The sequence below is a fragment of the Chiloscyllium plagiosum genome, chromosome 1 (assembly GCF_004010195.1).
Source record: "Chiloscyllium plagiosum isolate BGI_BamShark_2017 chromosome 1, ASM401019v2, whole genome shotgun sequence".
In the NCBI taxonomy this organism is placed as follows: Eukaryota; Metazoa; Chordata; class Chondrichthyes; order Orectolobiformes; family Hemiscylliidae; genus Chiloscyllium; species Chiloscyllium plagiosum.
Window position 1 is genome coordinate 124,392,513 of NC_057710.1, and position 20,939 is coordinate 124,413,451.

Genomic DNA, 20,939 nt, shown 5'->3' on the forward strand with positions numbered 1-20,939 from the left:
AACGATCTCAACTCAGAAGAAACTGTTCTGTCACTAATGCCACGGGATAGAATGTTATAATTCTAATTATAGAATTGCAATGGAGAGCTTTAATAACCAAAGCAGCATAATATTTCGAAGTTGCTTGCGGATTATAGAATGCCCTGAAGTGATATTAAGCCGCAGCCCATTTCTGATCAGATGTAAAGATCTGGACTTATTCCATGGGCTGTTCCTGCTGGAAGCGGATTCAGAGGTCCGGTTGGTAAGAACGGCTCCATGCAGCCGTTCCTTGTGATGGATGAGTCCTGGCACCCTTACTGCCGCGAACTCGTGTCGTCGGGGCACGTTTCTGTGGTTACAGCTGATCCCAGTCTGATCGCAGAATCACTGGGCACGTTGGCGCTGGGGCGTTCCGCTTGCAAAACAATTCCAGGACCGAGCTTTGTACCGTGAAGGCACTCACTCCCAAGCAGGAACAGCGGAAAAGTGCAGCCCGGAGTTCAAAACCAACCCGCATTAGCACCGGGTAAGTATCATCTGTCAATACAGAATAAAGAACGCTTTTCTAAGGTACAACTTCTTTAATTCCCTTGGGTTCAATACACCCTTGAACTGGCATATTTTTGCAAAATATTGTTCCTGTACAGGATGGAACATTGGACTAGATTTGATTCTGTAAATTGGACCCCTTGACATGGGCCAACGTACAGTTAAGATACATTTTCCTGTAATACTTCTGTAAAATGCACTTGTTTAAGATACGCTGTCCATCAGAGGGTAGTGAACTCGAAATTTGTACCCCGAGTACTCTCTCATGTAAATACCCAAGCTCTTCTGTGGAAAGACCCTAGCGTGGGAAAGGAAGGTATCGCGCTTTTGTGAAGGAATATTCTTTAATCAGCCACTGGGCAGATGCTATCGCAAATGTTGTTTAAAACGGGACTGGGTAAATAATTAAAATGAAAACGTGAACGTACATGCAGAAAGAGAGTGGAAATCGGCTGGACAGCTTCAGTTGGGGCGCTTGTACCAGAAGGTGCATTAATGGTTCTGTGCTGACATTTATTTAACTCTGGGCACTGGAAGTTCTTAATTCGATGTGGGGCCCTGTGGGGTAAAACACATTCTTCTGCAATAGGCTATGATCTCTTCGTATGCACTTTAGTTTGGAGATGATGCACTACACTCTAAAGCAAATTCTGGCAAGGATAAGATCACAATCTCGTGAATAAGGCCCTTAAATGAATGTTATTCTTATGAAGCATGTTTTAGGTGGGCTGTTACATGTTTCCTCTGTAAATGTCCTATTTTGAGATTTGGTTCGGATTACACAAGGTTAGATGAAATGAAGAAAAGAACAAAGAAAATTTACAGCCCAGGAACAGGTCCTTCTGCCCTCCAAGCCTGAGGCAATCCAAATCCATTGTCTAAACCTATGGCCGAATTCCTAAGCATCTGTACCTCTCTGCACCCCACCTACTGCCATTTGCACCTTAAATGAATCTACCATTCCTGCCTCTACTATCTTTGCTGGTAACATGTTCCAGGCACCTACCACCATCTGTGTAAAGTACTTTCCATGTGTATCCCCCATAAACTTTACACCTCTCGCCTTGAACGAATGACCTCTCGTTATTGAATCCCTCACCCTGGGACAGAGTATTTTGAGTCCTGTCGACCAGCTGTGACATTAGAGAAAACCAGAACTTCAATTGTCCATAACTGATGCAGGTCTTCGAAAAAAATGTTTGAATTTATTAGAAAAAATATGAAAGATTTGAAAATATAATTTATTTATGTCATGTGAGAGATAAGTGTTATATGCTGAAACACTCTAGAAAGTTGTTGATGTCTGTCCTGAAGGCAAGATTCCTTGTTAGTCTATAATTACAGAATAGACAAAGTCTTTTCCCTGGGGTCGGGGAGTCCAGAACTCGAGGGCATAGGTTTAGGGTGAGAGGGGAAAGATATAAAAGAGACCTAAGGGGCAACTTTTTCACGCAGAGGGTGGTACGTGTTTGGTATGAGCTGCCAGAGGATGTGGTGGAGGCTGGTACAATTGCAACATTTAAGAGGCATTTGGATGGGGATATGAATAGGGAGGGTTTGGAGGAATATGGGCCGGGTGCTGGCAGGTGGGACTAGATTGGGTTGGGATATCTGGCCGGCATGGACGGGTTGGACTGAAGGGTCTGTTTCCATGCTGTACATCTCTATGACTCAATGACGTGTTTGTTTTTAAACACCGCAGTTACAACAATCATCATTCCAGTGCCTGATTTTTTTTTCAATGTTATTCTTGCTGGTTTTTTTCTACAAAATGGCCTTAAGTTGTCCTTGCACGCTGTATTTGTGTGAGTTAGCCCAGACACAATTTTGGTAAAGGAATTGGTGTCCCTGTAGGAACCAAAAACCAAAGGAGCTGGAGAAACTTAGCTGGTCCAGCAGCATCTGTAGAGACAGAAACCCAATTAACTTTTCCAAAGGGTCACTGGACTCAAAATGTTAACTGTGTTTCAGTCTGCACAGATGCTGCAGACCAAGCAAGTTTCTCCAGCTAGTTTTTTATTTTAGTCCGCTGAAGGCATTGACCACTACAAGTATGCAGAGTAGGCAATGATGCCTATTATCATGTCATGCTGACGTGCCAACAGCATAATTCAATATGGAGTTTAATATTCCACATTCCTGCTAACCCCATCTCTTACTTAACCTTTCACAGTGAAACACAAACTCAGCAATACTATTTAAAGGGAGCATTAACATATTCCACCTTGGTTGCTAATTGATTTTGACTAGCTGTTACTGTGATTGTCAAAGTGTTTTGTGATTTCTAAAGTCTGCAGGGAGTGGCAAATCATGTACTAAGGACTTTGTCCTAATTTCAAAGCTCTGTGCAAACCACCTGTAATTCAGCAGTGTGCATTCCTCATGGTTTTCAGCAATAGACAATAGACAATAGGTGCAGGAGTAGGCCATTCTGACCTTCGAGCCTGCACCACCAATCATTATGATCGTGCCTGATCATCCTCAATCAGTATCCTGTTCCTGCCTTATCTCCATAACCCTTGATTCCACTATCCTTGACAGCTCTATCCAACTCTTTCTTAAATGAATCCAGAGACTGGGCCTCCACTGCCCTCTGGGGCAGAGCATTCCACACAGCCACCACTCTCTGGGTGAAGAAGTTTCTCCTCATCTCTGTCCTAAATGGTCTACCCTGTATTTTCATGCTGTGTCCTCTGGTTCGGCATTCATCCATCAGCGGAAACATGTTTCTTGCCTCCAGAGTGTCCAATCCTTTTATAATCTTATATGTCTCAATCCGATCCCCTCTCAGTCTTCTAAACTCAAGGGTATACAAGCCCAGTTGCTCCAGTCTTTCAGCGTAAGGTAGTCCCACCATTCCAGGAATTGACCTCATGAACCTATGCTGCACTCCCTCAATAGCCAGAATGTCTTTCCTCAAATTTGGAGACCAACTAACTGCACACAATACTCCAGGTGTGGTCTCCAAATATTGGGGAAATAACAGAGAGAGCAATGCAAAGGGATTCTCAGCAGAAAGACATAACCTTGGGTATTCAGAAAGAATTCTCCCTTCTGATGCTCAGCCAGTGACAGGGGCTGAATTTAATGGCTGCAGCAATGGCTATGCCAGCCAGGCAGAAATCCAGGACAAACTGACCGTGACCATTTTCAAAAGACCTGATGGAATTCAATGGCAATCAGGCAATTCTATCATCCCTATAAGGGTGGAGATCCAGCCTCTAAGAGCTGCTGATTAATCGAGTCTCAACAGCACCACCTAGAGTAATGGATACTTCAAGTACTGCAGGAGATTCCAGCATCAAAGGGAGCTTGTGTAGCCGCTAAGGCAGTAATGTAAGCCCCAGTGATGGGAGTAATGGATGGAGTTGGGGACATTGAGGGGCAGTTAGGCATAAGGACAGAGAGGCTAGAAGTGATCATTACCATCAGGAGAGTCTTGTACATGCCCTGGGATGCCTAATAAGAAAGCCAAACCTGGCAGGCGGCCAACAGCTTTCACTGGGGTTGGGGAAGCAGGCTGAACAGCCTGTACACTTGGTCTAAATTGGTAGCAACAACATCCCTAAAAAGAGGGGATCTGGTCCAGCAGTCATAATTTGGAGAGCTAGGTAGAGAATTTTTAATCAAGATCTTAAAAGTAGCAATGTATGGATTACTCCCAGTAGCACCCACCAGTCAATTTAGAAAGAGGAGAATAGAGCAGACCAGTGTGATTGGAAAGATAGTGCAGGAGGGACAGTTTTAGATTCTGGGGATTTTTGGTCAGTTGTAGTGGAAATGGGGCCTGTACAATCTGAATGGAATACACCTATGCAGAGACAGGAACAATTTCCTGGAGGGTTTGGGGGACTTCAATTACCTTGGCCATGACGTGGGAACCAGGAGGTCATGTCAAGAGGAATACCAAGGTACAAAGAATAATAGGAGATATAAATTGTGTCACAGCAGGAAATAAAAATATTGGGTTCAACGCTAGAGGGAAAGTAAAAAGTCCAAATTCAGTTTCAGTGCACAAATCTGGATGCACCGAGTGTAGCAAATAAGGTCACTGAGTAGCAGATAGTAGGATGTTGTTCCAGTAACAGAGACGTGTCTCAAAGAAGGTAGAACTGTAGGTTAAATATTTCCAGATACAGGAAGTTCAGGAAAGATAGAAAAGAAAGGAAAAGGGAAGGAAGGACATTTGATTTGATTTGATTCATTGTCATGTATATCTAGGTACAGTGAAAAGCTTTGTGAGCAGTACAGGCAGATCATAGCAAGCAAGGACATACAGATCATAGGGTGACAAAAAAGCTTCAACAGCGTAAGGCATACAGGTTACACCGCCCAGGACATGTGCTAGGCATAATCAACATAATTTGGAGTTAGAGAGCCTGTTTATCTGTCTAATAATGGCACCGAAGAAGCTGTTGGTGTGTGCATCTTCTGTATGTTCTGCCAGATGGAAGAGGTTGTATTTTACTGTAAGATATTCTAGGTCCGGGGAACAATGGCTTGCCAGGGTCTCCACCTCTGAGCACCAGGAAGTGTTGATCTGGAAGCTTACCCCACTGCCCTTTACCTTATCCGAAGATGCTGTGCGGTTCATGCAATGTATGCGGAAACCCTCCTTGCAGAGCACAGTCAAGTATGACGAGTGAGTCAAGTCTCAGTGAAATAGAGCACACAACAGTATTGATTAAGAGGAACATAGTGAAAGATGATATCCCTGAAGGGTCAAGGACAGATTCTATTTGGCTAGAGCTATGCAAAGATCCATTATTTTTGTTTGATTAGCCAGTGGGAATGATATAGAGGAACAAATTTGGAATAAAGTTACTGAGAAGTGAAAAATCACAGAAGTGTTACATTGGGGAGTTCAGGTATAAGAATATAAGAATCTATTATTATAAAAATTCTAAAAATATATTTTACTAGCTTTTGAGTTTAAAGTGAAAACCACTACAGCAGAGGTCTCAAGTCTGTGGCAAAACAGAAGATGCAATATACAAATATGTTTCTCTAAATAGTCCTCTTTTCATATAAAAGAATTGCCTACACTATCATGTCCAACCGGAACTCTGTCAACAAACACATTCGATCTCATTTACCACCCTCTGAGAAAAAGAACAGGAAATGACATCACCACAGGAAATAACATCACCGCAGGAAATGACACCACCAACCCAAGGGAACCTAAACACATAAATAGAAAGCGGGCTTCATCCGGAGGCTCACTGATGATGTTACCTAGTATGGTGATGAAACGTTTGAAAATGGACCTTCCAGCTCAGCGAGCAAAGCTACATCCAGAACCTCAACCTGAGCTATAAATCTTCTCAAAACTCGCTATCACACAATGTATTGGTTTCAACTGCTTTCTGTGGTAGCAATTCCACAGGCTCACCATTCTGTAGGTGAAGAAAGTTCTCTTCATCTCAGTCCTAAATAGTCTACCCCAAATCCCTAGTCTGTGACCCCTGGTTCAGAACTCCCTTGTCCTCAGGAACATACTCCCAGCATTTACCCTGTCTAATCCTGTTTGGATTTTATCGGTTTCTATGATCTCCTCCTTATTCTTCTGAACTCCAGCAAATATAATCCTAATCAATTTAACTGCTCCTTATATGTCATTTCTGTCATCTGAGGAATCTGTCTGGTACAACGTTGTTGCACTCCCTTAAAAGCAAGAACATCTTCCTCAGATAAGGAAACCAATACTACACACAATATTCCAGATGGTCTCACCAAACCCCTGTACAACTGCAGCAAGACATCCCTGCTCCTGGGCTTGGATCCTCTTCCTATGACAACCAACATTCCATCTGCCTTCTTTGCTGCCTGCTACACCTGCAATGCTTACCTTCGGCGACTGGCGTGTGAGGATACCCAGATTATGGTCAGATATGGTTTTGTGAAAGGGAAATTGTGTTTGAAAAGTATTGGAGTCCTTTAGAGAATGCTGTCAAAGGTCAACTAGTAGATCCAGTATACATAGATTTCCACCAGACATTCAGTAAAGTGCCAAACTAAAGCTTAATCGGGAGGATGAGGGTTTGTGGAAGCAGGGATATATGTCAAAAGGATAAAGGATTGCTTGGTGACCAGGAAACAAAAAGTAGACATAAATGAGAATAGAATTATATTGGCAGGCTATGATTAGATGTGTGCAACAAGGATTTGTGATGAGCCCTCAGCTATTTTATATTCTATTATAATGATTTAACCCAAAAGACACAGAACTGTGTGTCAGTTTTCTGATGGAACAAACTTGTTGGAAAAGTAGGTTTTGAGAATACAGAGAAACTGCAAGGAAATGCAGACAGTCTAGTAAGATGGCAACAAGTTGGATACAATATGAACAAATGTTAGGCTATTCACTTTGCTCGTGAGAAAAGCATTTTTAAAAGATGCGAAAATTGTAAATATTGATCTCCACAGGCACTTGAGTATACTCATATAAGGAACTTATAAAATCAATGTAGGGGGATAGTGCAAACTGGGAAAGCGATAGCATGTTGGCCTTTTTAATGTAAAGAGACTGGAGTACAAGAATGTTGAAGTCTTCCACAACATTGAACAGAATTTTGGTGTGACCACACATAGAGCACTGTGTGAAGTTTTGGACTTCACATTTAAGGAAGGATATATTTGCATTGGAGGCAGTACAGGGAAAGATCACTAGATTCGCCCCTGGGGTGAAAAGGTTACCGTATGATGAGCAATTGAGTAAGCTGGGTCTATATTCTCGGGAGTTGTTTTTTTTACTCATTCTGACGTGTGACTGGCTGGAACAGCATTTATTCATATCTTGAACTGTCCTTGAGAAACTGTTGGTGAGCCCCCTTGTTGAACAGTTGCAGTTGACACTGTTTGGGAGACATTGAAGAATGAGAAGTGAGTTCATTGAAACATACAGTGTTCCAAAGGGGTTTATCGGGGTTGACCCTGAGAGATCATTTCCACTGGTTGCTCACAGAGCCAGAAACAAGGATGTTGATCATTTCGGACTGAGATGAGGAAAAATTTCTCCACTCAAAGAGATATGAATCTGAGGAAGTCCTCAATCCAGAGAGTTGCAGATGTTGTAGCTTTACTTGTAATACAGATGAACTCAGGGCATGTATGGGAACTTGGGACTGTGACATCATAGATATTACAGAAATATGGCTGAGGGAGGGACAGGACTGGAAGTTTAGATGCCATAGGAAGGGTAGAAAGGGAGGCAAGAGAGATGGTGGGGTTGGCTTTTTTGATTAGGGAAAGCATTATTGCTCTACTTAGAGAGGATATTTCTGAGGAACGATCCAGTGAAGCTATATGGCCGGAACTCATAAATACAAAAGGGATGATCACCTTGATGAGATTGAACACCACCATCCCACACTCCCCCCACTCCCCCACCCCCCAGCATTCAGCAGGAAACTGAGTTGCAAATGTGTAGAGAGATCTACACATAATAGGTATATAAAACAGGGAATTTTAACTTTCCAAACATAGACTGGGACTGCCATAGTATTAAGTGCTTGGATTGTGGTGAATTTGTTAAATGTGTTCATGGAAATTGTCTTTATCAATATATAGATATATGTACAAGAGAAGGAGCAAAACTTGACATTCTTTTGGGAATTAAGGCAGGGCAAGTGATTATGTTATTTGGGGGAGCACTTTGGTACCAGTGATCATAATTCTCTGAAGTTTAAAATAGCTAAGGGAAAGATTAGGCCTTGTATAAAAGTTAAAGGTCTTATTTGGAGTCAGGCAAATTTTGAAGGTACAAGATGGGTTCGCATGTAAAGGGACACCTGGCAAGTGGGAAGCTTTTAACGGTGAGATATGTTCAGAGGCGCTATTTTCCTGTTAGAATGAAGGGTAAAGTTGGTAAGATAGGGAACAATGAATGACGAAGGATATTGAGACTCTGGTCAAGAATAAGAAGGAGGCAGATATTAGGTATAGACAACTGGAATCAAGTGCATCTCTTGAAACGTAAAACGGTGTAGGGATATTCTTTAGAGGAAAATCAGGCAAAAGGGAATATGTGATAGCCTTGGCAGATAAAGTTAAAGTTAATCCAAAGAGATTCTACAAGTACATGAAGAACAAAAGAGCAACTAGGGAGAGAATTGGGCCCCTTAAAGATCATTGAGGTCATCTATGTGTGGAGCTACAGGAGATGGAAATTTTAACATCAGATTTTACTGTGGAGAAAGATACGAAGACTAGGGTACTCAGGAAAACAGTCCATATTACAGAAGGGAGGGTGCTGGATGTCGTAAAAATCATAAATGTGGATAAATCTCTGGTTAAAATCCAAAAGAACTGTAGATGCTGTAAAACAGAAACAAAAGCAGAAATTGTTGGAAAAGCTCAGCTGCTCTGGCAGCATCTGTGAAGAGAAATCAGAGTTAACATTTCGATTCCAGTGACCCTTGCTCAGAACTGACTCTGCTGAGGAAAAGTCCCTGGACCTGAAATGTTAACTCTGATTTCTCTTCACAGATGCTGCCAGACCAGCTGAGCTTTTCCAGCAATTTTTGTTTTTGACGGTGATAAATCTCTGGGACCTGATCAAGTATATCCCAGGATGTTGTGGACATTTGGGAAGAAATTGCGGGGCCCCTAGCAGAGATTTTCATATCATCTGTGCCAGAGGAGTGGAGGTTGCCTAATGTTGTGCCTTTTTAGATGAAAAGCTGTAAGGAAAAGCCTGGGAATATTAGACCAGTGAGTCTGATATTGATGGTAAGTAAGTTGTTGGAGGTGATTCTGAAAGATAGGATTTGTACGCATTTGGAGAGGCAAGGACTGAACAGAAATAGTCAGCATTGTTTTGTGCAAAATTGATTAAGTGTTTTGAGAATGTAACCAAAAAGATTGATGAGGGCAAAGCAGTAGATGTTGTCTACATGGACTTTAATAAGACCTTTGACAAGGTTCCACATGGTAGACCATTTAGTAAAATTAGATCATAAGGGATTCAAGAAATTGGCTTGACAATAGGAGACAGTTGGTGGTGATAGAGGGTTGTGTTTTGGACTGTAGGCGGTGACCAGCGATGTTCTGCAGGGAACAGTGCTGGGTCCACTGTTGCTTGTCATTTATAAAAACAATTTGAATGAGAATGTAGGAGACATGGTTCGTACGTTTGTGGATGACACCAGAATTGGTGGTATAGCTGACAATGAAGAAGGTTATTAAAATTACAAACGGATCTTGATCAATTGGGCGAATGAGCTGAGGAGTGGCAGATAGAGTTTGATTGGGATAAATGTAAGGTATTGCATTTTGATAAAATGAACAAGGTCAGGGCTTATAAAGTTAATAGTAGGGCCCTGAGTAGTGTTGTCAAACAGAGAGACCTAGATGTTGAGATACAGAGTTTTTTGAAAGTTGCGTCGCAGGTAAACAGGGTGGTAAAGAAAGCATTTAGCATGCTTGCCTTCATTGCTCAGACCACTGAGTATAGGAGTTGGGGCGTCATGTTGAGGTTGAGGTAGACATTGGTGAGGCCAGTTTGGGAGTATTGTGTCCAGTTCTGGTCACCTACTTGTAGATATCCGAGTGGCAGTGTCTGCAGAGACCACAGCTGTTAAGTGAGACTGTCACTGACTTATTTGTCATGCTGCAATATGAGGCGAGACTCATGAGTCTTAGTGGACACCCAATCCTCATGGCCTTCGAAGATCACTGCATCGACCTTTACACAAACAGACCTTTCAGGAATCGCCCGTGGAAATGTCCAGAGTCTCTCAGGATGTGGCTCAGGATGTAGCAATACATCAACAAAATGACTAGTGTCCTGTTCTAGATGCCTGGTGACTATGGCCACTGCCAAACTGACCCATACAGTCAGGCCGACAGTAGCTTTGGGTTCAGGCTACAGCAGACTATGGATGTGTGTTAATCAAGGCACCCATTGGCCAGCCAATAGCCTTCATCAACAAAAAGAACTTCCATTCTATTAACATCCTATTGGTCTGTGAATAAGAAAAGTGGATTTTTCAGGTATCTGGCCAGTTCCTGGATACCATAAGGGTATATACATCAGCAGACCCAAGAGCTATAACTTTTATCAGACTCCTGCAAACCATCAGGAAGAATTTCCAGAGACATAGTTACTCTTACCCATGAGGACCCCTTACATTACCCCAGTGGAGACCTACAATACAATACCTGCCATAAGGTGTGACCAGTTGTCGGTCCAATCCTGCTGAGCCCTTTAGAATGTCTCATTCAGAGTCTCATATTGCTGTATCTGCTGTACTCTGCACAACTGAGGGAAAAAAGGCCTTGAATTTTTAGAACATAAGTGATTGGAAGGAACTGCTGAGTAGATGGCATAGCATCAGAGATAAGTGGAAAGGAAAGCCAATGGCAGCCATAGTGGGTGGAGTAATGTACTGTCACAGAAGGGAAGGAACCCACAGTGGAGTAATCACTGGGAGATTTCAGCACTGTTGATAATGCAGTCCTGAGAAACAAGCCTGGAGGGTATGAGCTCTTTACATGTGCCTTTCAGTCAGGTCACACAGAGGTCAATGCCTCACCGTCGGAACTCCACTCGTCCATTGTATAGTTCCATGTGTCTTCAGGCAGTTAATTGGTCTTCTGTCTACATGTCACTTGTGTGGAAATGGCATCACTTACAGTACCAATGCCATGGTCTGGACTGTCACATAAAATTCAGCCCAATTAACAGGGGCATTGGAAGGGAACTTGATGCTGTTTTCAGCAAGAGTCAAGTGTATTAACAATTCAGATGCAGGAAAAAGAACAGAAATGACAATCCGGCCACATTTCCTCACCTTACTGATGTTAATGCAGTCACCCTCCACTGGAGATCAGAACAGGAATTAAATGTGGAATCTTTTGGATCAATTAGTTTAGCATTATGTAATTGCTACCTTTATACACTGGTCTACTGGATAAATCAGGAATTGCCTTTAAATATTTGGGGAACATGAGGTATCAAAGTCATTATAAAAGTGTGGGGGCAATGGTTGTAAATTATTTGATCCTTGCTGTTATGATGTCTGATGTAGTCTGATTCCAGGATGTTCGGAGAAAAATAATTGTATGGAAAGGGTTAACCAGCTGAGTGTGTTAAAGGCGTCTATTGATTTCACTTTGCATTATAATATTGTTAACCTTCAGCCTTTGTTTGTTGGGTTCAAAACTATGACTCAGTTTTAAAGCTTTGAACAGACTTATCTCAGTAAATGCCAGCTTTACCCATAAAGCGATCAAGGCAGAGTGAGGCAAGTTATTTACAATTGTGCTGTTGCTTTCTTGCTCCTACGTTTCAGGGAAGTCTCGTCATTGATAATGGAACACAGATGTTAATTATTCCTGTAAAATTAACTCAATTCACCCACATATCAATTCGTAAATATTATGGAGGAAAACTCATTCTATATTGTGGCACTTCAAACAGCAGCACACAGATTTGAATAGATTCTCTAAGCCCAGTAGTACCATGGGCTGCTACCTGATCCGGCTGCCTGGTTTTCCCTATGATTCTTTTTTTTAATTTCAAAAATATACTTTATGCATAAAAATATCTTTATGTACATAGTCACTAAAGCAGTTTGGTTTGATACAATAGCATATGAAAAAACAAACAAATGTTGTAGTTTGATTCTATCCCACAAACAAACCCAAGGCATTTGTTATACTTACAAGAATATATTCACATCCATTTGAGGCACCAGGAGAGTCTGACAACTGAATGGACCCCCATTTACTTTGGCAGAAAAACTTAGACAATGGTCTTTCCCCACTGTGCCTTGGTGGCAGCTGCCCGAAGCTTTAGTACATCCCTCAGCATGTAGTCCTGGACCTTGGAATGTGCCAGTGTTCAACACTCGGTCAGGGTCAACTCCTCGCTCTGGAAGGCCAACAAGTTAGGCAGACCAAAGAGTATCTTTCATTGCATTGATGGTCCTCCTGGAGCAGTGAATGTTAGTCTCAGTGTGTGTCCTGGGAAACAGACCATAGAGCACAAAGTCTACATCACAGCAGTTTGGGACAAACCTCGCCAAAAACTACTGCATCTTTCTCCTTTGCAAAGACACATTCCAGAAGGAGTGTGTGATAGTCTCTACTCCCTCTGTAGCTGCTTTGAGGACAGCGGGTGATGGTGTGGGGTACATGAAGGTCCCTCAGAAAATGCAGGAGGTGCAGGAGACTCAATGTTTGCCATTTCCTCTAGATGGACGCAATGTACAAGTCATCAGTGATCATTACTAACACGTTCTCGAAGTCTGCACTAATTATCCTGGGAGTTGCCCTGGTGTGTATATCTTTGAGAACTCCCATGTACCTGCTTTGTTTTAAGAGTTGAATGTCTTACAGGAATGGTTATAGGGAGACAAGGAATACCATTTGCAACTAGCTCTGATAACTTTATTATGCAACCCAGATTGATGCTAAGTGTGGATGCAATTCAGCTCATTCTTCAATCATGGTGATGGCAGCAGAAAGTAGGCATGCCGGGGATGAGGTTCTGATGTCTGGATCAGTCTGGGTGTGCAGGTGCCTTACAGTATGGACAAAGTGAGCTGTGCAATGCTGGCATGTTGTGTTCTGCACAAATGGAGCAGGCGAAGAGAAGATGCAATGGATACTGAAGAGTTGGCAGACTACCAGCAGTCTTTCAAGGAGATTGATAAAGGTGTTGAATAGGATGGGCAGCACCTTCTACATCACCTTCTGCAAAATCAGCCTCAATAAGCCAGACAGGCCTTAATTGACACCAGATTCCAGTAGATGGGAGCTGATGCAGTGATCACTCACTGACTGACTGTAAATCTGTTGCTGCTTAAAAGGGATGCAGTTGCTGTCTGTTCCCCGAGGCAAGTGCAACTTATTCTCATTTGTTTAATGGTTGCTTTTTTTGTTGCTGAATAAAAGTGAATGTTCTGAACTGTTTGAAAGCTTTCATAGAATCATAGAATCCCATTAGTGCCGAAAGAGCCCATCGAGTCTGCACTGACCATCCAAAGAGCAAGTCCCCACTCCATCCCTGTAACCCTGCATTTCCCATTGTTAATCCACCTAACCTGCACATTTTTGGATTGTGGGAGGAAACCAAAGCACCCAGAAGAAACCCATGCAAACAGGGGGAGAACATGCAAACTCCACACAGGCAGTCGCCCAAGGCTGCAACCAAACCCACGTCCCTGGTGCTATGAGGCAGCAGTGCTAACCACTGAGCCACCGTGCCACCCTCTGAATAGAAAGATATTTCCAGTTAGTGATGGGTCCAACAATAAATGATGAGAAGATATTCAGCAATGCTGGGTATTGGGGAAAGAGTAGCATTCCCTTTGACAGACTTCTAAGTTGAGGCTATGGATCTGTAAATTGCAGTAATTGGTTCTTAAGTAGAAATAGATGCACAAATGTGCACTTGTATTTGCAATGAAGTGTCAGCCATGCCGTATCAATGCCCTGAAGAACTGTTTGTTTTTGGTTACCCCTGCCCACTGCGTGCACGGTGAAGGGCAGCTCCGGATTGCCAGTGCTTGACCCGATGTCATGGCTTAGCTATAAACATGGCAGAGGTGCCCGGGAACTGGAATAGTCTCAGTAGTGGCAAGTACCTCTGCCTGTGGCATTGGGATGACACTCTCACTGAACTTGTAAATATTGACTCTTAGCCAATTTCCAGTAAAGTTCAATCGTTGGTGTTACCAAGAAAACTTAGAGAATTGATAAAAAAATTGTGCAAATTTGGATTTAGTTTGTGTACACAATAAAACTGGTTTGATGGTTTCTGATATAATTACATGCATTGACTATTACTATTAACTAATATATTACCATGGTCAAGGACAAACCAATAAGATCAATACGAGTCAGTTACTATCCTGTGCACATGTTCGGGCATTGAGATTGCATTAATTTAGAGCTCATAAAATTGCTTTTGCTTGTATTTGCAGATCACCTGACAAAATGGGAAACGGCTTAGTTAAATCCAAGCAACTAAAAGAACCAGAAAGTCATACAGCAAATATTTGTGTCAACAGCGTCAAGTTTTTGAGAGACAATGGCAGTGATTCAACTATTAAAGCCACACTAGAAATCCTGCAAAACAGATTATTGGAACTTGAATTGGAGAATAAAAACAAAGATGACCAATTGCAAGAGAAGGAGTGTAGGATACAAGATCTGGAAAAGCAGATTGTATGGCAGACCCGAACCATTGCTGAAATCACAGAGGAATTACAAGCCAAATGTATTCAACTGAACAAACTGCAGGATGTAGTCAAAACACAGTGTGGAGTCCTTCTTCAGTCATCTCCATCACCACTTAGAACTGCTAACAGAATTATGAATCAGTGCACCGGTTTATTCAAAGACATTGGAAGCAGAAGGAAAGGGGCTAAGGAGGGTGTGTCTGCCGAACCTACTAGCAGGACCTATGACTCCAACAAACTGCCAGAGTTCTCTTTGGAAAGAGCCAGGGTTCGAAAGGATTCAGGGTAATTACACCTTCTACAATTGCTTTGCATTTTTTTTTCAATGTTGCAAACACAGACGAAAAGTAAAGCAACCTTGTATTTGTTAAAATTTTGGTCACACTGCATATGTATATACAGGTGATTGGAGAAGACTCAGTATCATGGAGTAGTATTCAAATTCTGAGGTTCAGGTGAAGTTATAACATGCAAAACAATAAGCTCAAATAGTTTTTGATCTTTGTCTGATTGTTTTTCTGATTATTATTATCATTTTTCTATCTGCTCTAGACATATGTTTTTCATGTGCAATAACTAGTGAAAGTCTTTTTATATCAGAGGTTAGTGTTGCTCTGAAAATGACTTTTCACAGTAATTTTATTACATAAGTACATAAGAACTCGGAGCAGGAGTAGGCCGTCTGGTCCTTTAAGCCTGCTCTGCCATTCAATAAGATCATGGCGATCTTTTCTTGGCCTCAGCTCCACTTACCCACCCTCTCACCATAATCCTTAATTCCTTTATTGTTCAAAAAGTATTTATCTTAGCTTTCAAAACATTTGCTGAAGTAGCATCAACTATTTCACTGGGCAGGGAATTCCATAGATTCACAATCCTCTGGGTGAAGAACTTCCTCCTCGATTCAGTCCTAAATCTGCTCCCCCTAATTTTGAGGCCATGCTCTCTTGCACTAGTTTCACCTGCCAGTAGAAATGTCCTCTCCTTATCCCATTGTCTATCTTATCTATTCCCTCAATAATTTTATATATTTCTATAAGATCCCCCCTCATTCTTCTAAATTCTAATGAATATAATCCCAGTCGACTCAGCCTCTCCTCATAAGCCAACTCCCTCAACTCCAGAGTCAACCTCGTGAAACTTCTCTACATCTCCTATAGTGCTAGTACATCCTTTCTCGAGTAAGGAGACCAAAACTGCAAGCAGTACTCCAGGTGTGACCTCACCAGCACCCTGTACAGCTGCAGCATAACCTCCCTGCTTTTAAACTAAATCTGTTTAGCAATAAATGACAAAATTTCATTTGTTGTACCTGCAGACCAACCTTTTGTGATTCATGCAGAAGGACACCCAGGTCCCTCTGCATAGTAGTATGCTGCAATGTTTTACTCTTCAAGTTATGCTCCTTTTTACTGTTACTCCTACCAAAATGGATGACTTCACATTTATTAACATCATATTTCATTTGCCAAATCTGTTCCCACTCACTCAAAATATCTATATTCCTCTGCAAAGTTTCACAGTCCTCTGCACACTTAGATCTGCCATTCATTTTGCTGTCATCTGCAAACTGTGATACACTACACATAGTCCCCAACTCCAAATCATGTAAATTTATGTAAATTGTGAATAATTGTGGTTCCAACACTGATCCCTGAGGTGCACCACTAGTTACTGATTGTCAACCAGAACAGCACTCACTTATCCCACTCTTGGCTTCGTCTATCCTCTATTCATGCGAATACTTTACCCGTAACACCATGCATCTTTATCTTATGCAGCAACCTCTTGTGCGGCACCTGTCAAAGGCCATTTGGAAATCTAGGTACACTACATCCACTGGGTCCCCGTTGTCCACAGTGCTCATAATGTCTTCATATATTTCCAAAAGATTAGTTAAGCATAATCTGCCCTTCATGTACCCATGCTGCGTCTGCCCAACAGAACAATCTCTATCAAGAAGCCTTCATATGTCTTCCTTGATAATAGACTCAAGCATCTTCCACACTACAGAAGTTAAGCTAACCGGTCTATAATTCTGTCAACTGCCTTTTTTAACAGTGGCATCACATTTGCTGTTTACCAATCTGCTGGAACTGCCCCAGAATTATCAGAAGTGCACTTGCTATTTCTCTTGCCATCTCTTTTAGTACCCTAGGATGCATTCCATCTGGGCCAGGAGACTTGTCTATCCTTAGCTCCATTAGCTTGCCTAACATTACCTCTTCCATGATAATGATTGTTTCTAGGTCCTCACCTAACTTCGCTTCTTTGTCAATTATTGGCATGTTGTTAATGTCATCCATTGTGAAATCCGATATAAAATACCTATTCAATGCGTCGGCCATTTCTATACCATGACTAAATACGCCTTCTCATCCTCTAAAGGACCAATGTTTAATTTAGCCACTCTTTTACATTTAATACATTTATAGAAACTTTTGCTATCTGTCTTTATATTCTGTGCTAGTTTTTTCTCAAGTTTTATCTTACGTTTCAATATAGCTCTTTTTGTGGCCTTCTGTTGATCTTTAAAGCTTTTCCAATCTTCTAGTTACTTTAATTACTCATTGGACTTTGCTAATACTTAGGAAATTGATGATAAAGATATATTTAATTATTGAAACATGAATAACAAAACTGGTTGAAATAATTCCACTGCCTTTGGGTTACCACAAACACAAATTTAGCATTAATTCTAGAAAACATTTCATAAGAACCAAACAAGACTTATGAACTGTTTGTGCGTTGTACAAAAATGTGTTACACTGTCTATGTAAAACAAGTTTAATCTTTTGCAACTTGTTCTTCTCTTTTATGCTTGGAGATAAATGTTCCCCTGCACAGCATGTATTGAGAGAAGTCAATTAGGAAGTTGTGAACACCCCACAACACAGCCACTTGGATTTTCTGTCATTTTAACTTATTTACACTCAAACGCAACAAAGGAAAATGTGTTCTTCGAAAAGCACATGTAACTCAATAGGAGAGTAAAGCCTTGCCAAAGCATCATGAATGACAGCCTGTATGACATTAACCTCAGGCCGCAAGGCCTCTGGCATTTTGTATTAAGTCTTAGCGTTTGGGCATCCCACTAGCAAGGACAGCATTTATTGCTAATTTGAATTGTCTTGGGAAAGTTGTGGTAGTGTGCCTTCTTGAAATGTTTCAATTGGTGTGACTTTGCAGCAATTTTCTATTTATGGTTTTACAATCTGGATTGCCATGCCAACTCCTGGGGGGTGGTGGTGGTGGATGTTCACATTCCTATGGGACTGGGATCACATACAGGCCAAACCAGGTAAGGATTGCAGTTGTGTTTTTGAAACATCACGATGGCTTCATAGTCACTTTCTTGTCATTGTTTTCAACTTTTATTTTCAGAAATTTCATTGAAGTCTGAATTAAAATTCTCTACCTGCCACAATTAGGTTTGAACTTAATGTTTTCTAGATTATTACTCCTGAACTGCAATCATTGTAGTTCTAGACTCTTATCATCCTCAAGCCTCCTGCTGAAGATCGTCACACTTTACTTCTCCACTACTTCTCTGATGGGGTTAAACCTCATTGCCAGCACATTATGGTCTGGATGTTTCTTTATATATTAGCTTATGTAGCATATAACGGTATATAAAAATTACAATAAACAATAACATTATATAAACTATAATATAACGCAGACTGAATTTTTGTTGAGACAGCTGACTTGAAGTTTATTAACAATACTAATTATTTACACTGTTACAAATACTCAGTTGCTTACAGACCATTACAATTGCATTGCATATACATAGCTGACTGACTAAACACACTACACTGACTACATTTCATGTATTTGGTCTTAATGTTGCCTTGTATGAAATCTATGCAATAGTACTCTGCTGTCTGACAAGGATTACTTCTGATAATTACCTCACTTCTTTGAAATGCTATCTCTGGAGATCCCAAACGATAGTGGTTGACCTTTTGTTTCTAACTCTCATGCTATTTTTTGGTGACAGCATCTGCAGTCAGTTTAAATGTGCATGCTGGTAATACTCAGTTCCATCTCTGCATCCAACTCTATCTGTCCCAGGACCGCTATGACCAGAGTACCCAAAATCAAGGACATGAAACAATGTGGCCCATATTTCCATTTGCTGATTTACTCTGCTGTTCACCAAACTGCAGGGGCAGGAGGTTTTACATACAAGGAGCTAGTGGTCCACACCCTGGGGATGGAATGGAGTGCCTGGTCCCAGATTCTGTGGAGACCCAGTAGCAGTAGGGGCACGATGTGTGTGTGTGTGTGTCATATTGAGAGGATAATCCTGATTGAGGGTTGAAGAAGGAAAATAACTTAATTCAAAGGACAAATTGGCATTTGGTCAAAGGTTTTGTTGAGACCTTTCGAAGGCCTACAATGGAACTCGGATCTCCAGCAGATTTGAGATTCACTGGGTGAAACAGGAGCAAACTGGATATAGTTTCCTGAAAACCCATAGATCATTTTCCAGGCACATCAAACTGAAGCCATGAATTGTTACCAAGCTGCTCAGACATGTCATGGCACACACTCAATGAAATAGAACTCCATGAGTTTCATATGATTTGAACATACTTTCTAACCTGGAGTTAAATACACTACTGTTGTGACAACAGTGAAAGAATTTTATTCTCAAAACCAAAATTTAGACACTGGCTTGTTTTCCATCCCCGGTTCTCACAGCAGTTAAAAAAAAAGTCTTCTGGAAATCTGCAATAAAAGCAGGAGTGCTGAAAAGGTTAAGTGTATCTTTGTTCATGCTCCACTGATTCAACCTGAACCCTGAATAGTATTTCCAGAATTTTATGTTTTTATTTCCATTTATAAGAAGAGGGTTGCTTTGAATGATTCAACATTCTGTCTGAGGAAAAATTCTAAATACTCACCGAAGCTGAGCAGAAAGTCCAATCTATCTATTTTCGCCATGTTAATAGTGACCGTTTAACTCAGTCTGCACTTCTCCTGTTATCCCTCCTATCCTATATCCTGTTCAATTCCTTCTTTTCAGGAATACTTATCAAGTTCTTTTTTAAGTGATGTGGTTGGTTCTGAATCATAGTCACTTGTGATGAAATATTACTCATTCAAACGACCATCTGCATCAAAAACAATAGTCTAATTACCCCTTTCATTCCTTTACTGATAAACCTTAGTTAATGTCCCTTGTTCAGCGAAAATAAGAAGGTCAGCTTTTGTCTCTGACTCCTGATGTGTGCAATTCTGTGCTAGGAATGTTAGGGAGAAAATTAACTCTAATCTTAATGATAAGGTGGCATTATTGCAGGTATGTTCAGAACATGTAATTGACTGTACATTATTGTTGTACTGCATCCAAATTGGCAAAAAAAATAATTCTGTGTAGTAGGGATAAAATAATGCCACACTAAAATACTGAGTTGAGTGTTTTAAAGATTTAAGCAGGAAGGTCAATTTCCAAATGTATTAAGAAATTCAAAAATATTTTGGCCAGTGTGCATTGCAGTTTATTATGCAGCAGAATTTAATACTGTATTCAGATTATTGAGGGAAATGTTTATCTAATTTAATTACATTTGGGATTACTCAATTTATTATAGTGTCATAGAGTTATACAGCACGGAAACAGACAGCTTGGTCCAACCCCTCTGTGCTGAGAAGGATATGGAGAAGATTGTGGCGAAGGATATGGAAGCGAGAACACCTGGGGGAATAAATAATGATATTTTAAAAAGTGTAAATGTTACAGAGGAGAAGGTGCTGGACATGTTTAAATGCATAAAGGTGGATAAATCCTGGGACCTGATCAGGTCTTATAGAGTCATAGAGATGTAAAGCATGGAAACAGACCCTTCGGTCCTACCTGTCCATGCCGACCAGATATCCCAACCCAATCTAGTCCCACCTGCCAGCACCCGGCCCATATCCCTCCAAACTCTTCCTATTTATATACCCATCCAAATGCCTCTTAAATGTTGCAATTGTACCAGCCTCCACCACATCCTCTGGCAGCTCATTCCATACCCGTACCACCCTCTGCGTGAATAAATTGCCTCTTAGGTCTCTTTTATATCTTTCACCTCTCACCCTAAATCTATGCCCTCTAGTTCTGGACTCTACGATCCCAGGGAAAAGACTTTATCTATTTATCCTATCCATGCCCCTCATAATTTTGTAAACCTCTATGAGGTCATCCCTCAGCCTCCGACACTCCAG

General features: G+C 41.2%; 1 protein-coding gene across 3 annotated transcripts in view; it reads left to right on the top strand.

Moving 5' to 3' along the window:
- Positions 1–286: 286 nt before the first annotated feature.
- prkg2 (protein kinase cGMP-dependent 2) overlaps positions 287–20,939 on the top strand; it is a 100,189-nt gene continuing 79,536 nt past the window's right edge. The window contains exons 1-2 of one of the 3 annotated variants that reach the window (XM_043696215.1): positions 287–508; positions 14,463–15,005. In XM_043696215.1, the coding sequence (XP_043552150.1) occupies positions 14,476–15,005 (530 nt within the window). In that variant the 5' untranslated portion in view covers positions 287–508; positions 14,463–14,475. The remainder of the gene's footprint in view (positions 509–14,462; positions 15,006–20,939) is intronic. The other 2 variants (XM_043696205.1, XM_043696194.1) reach the window with 2 other exon arrangements.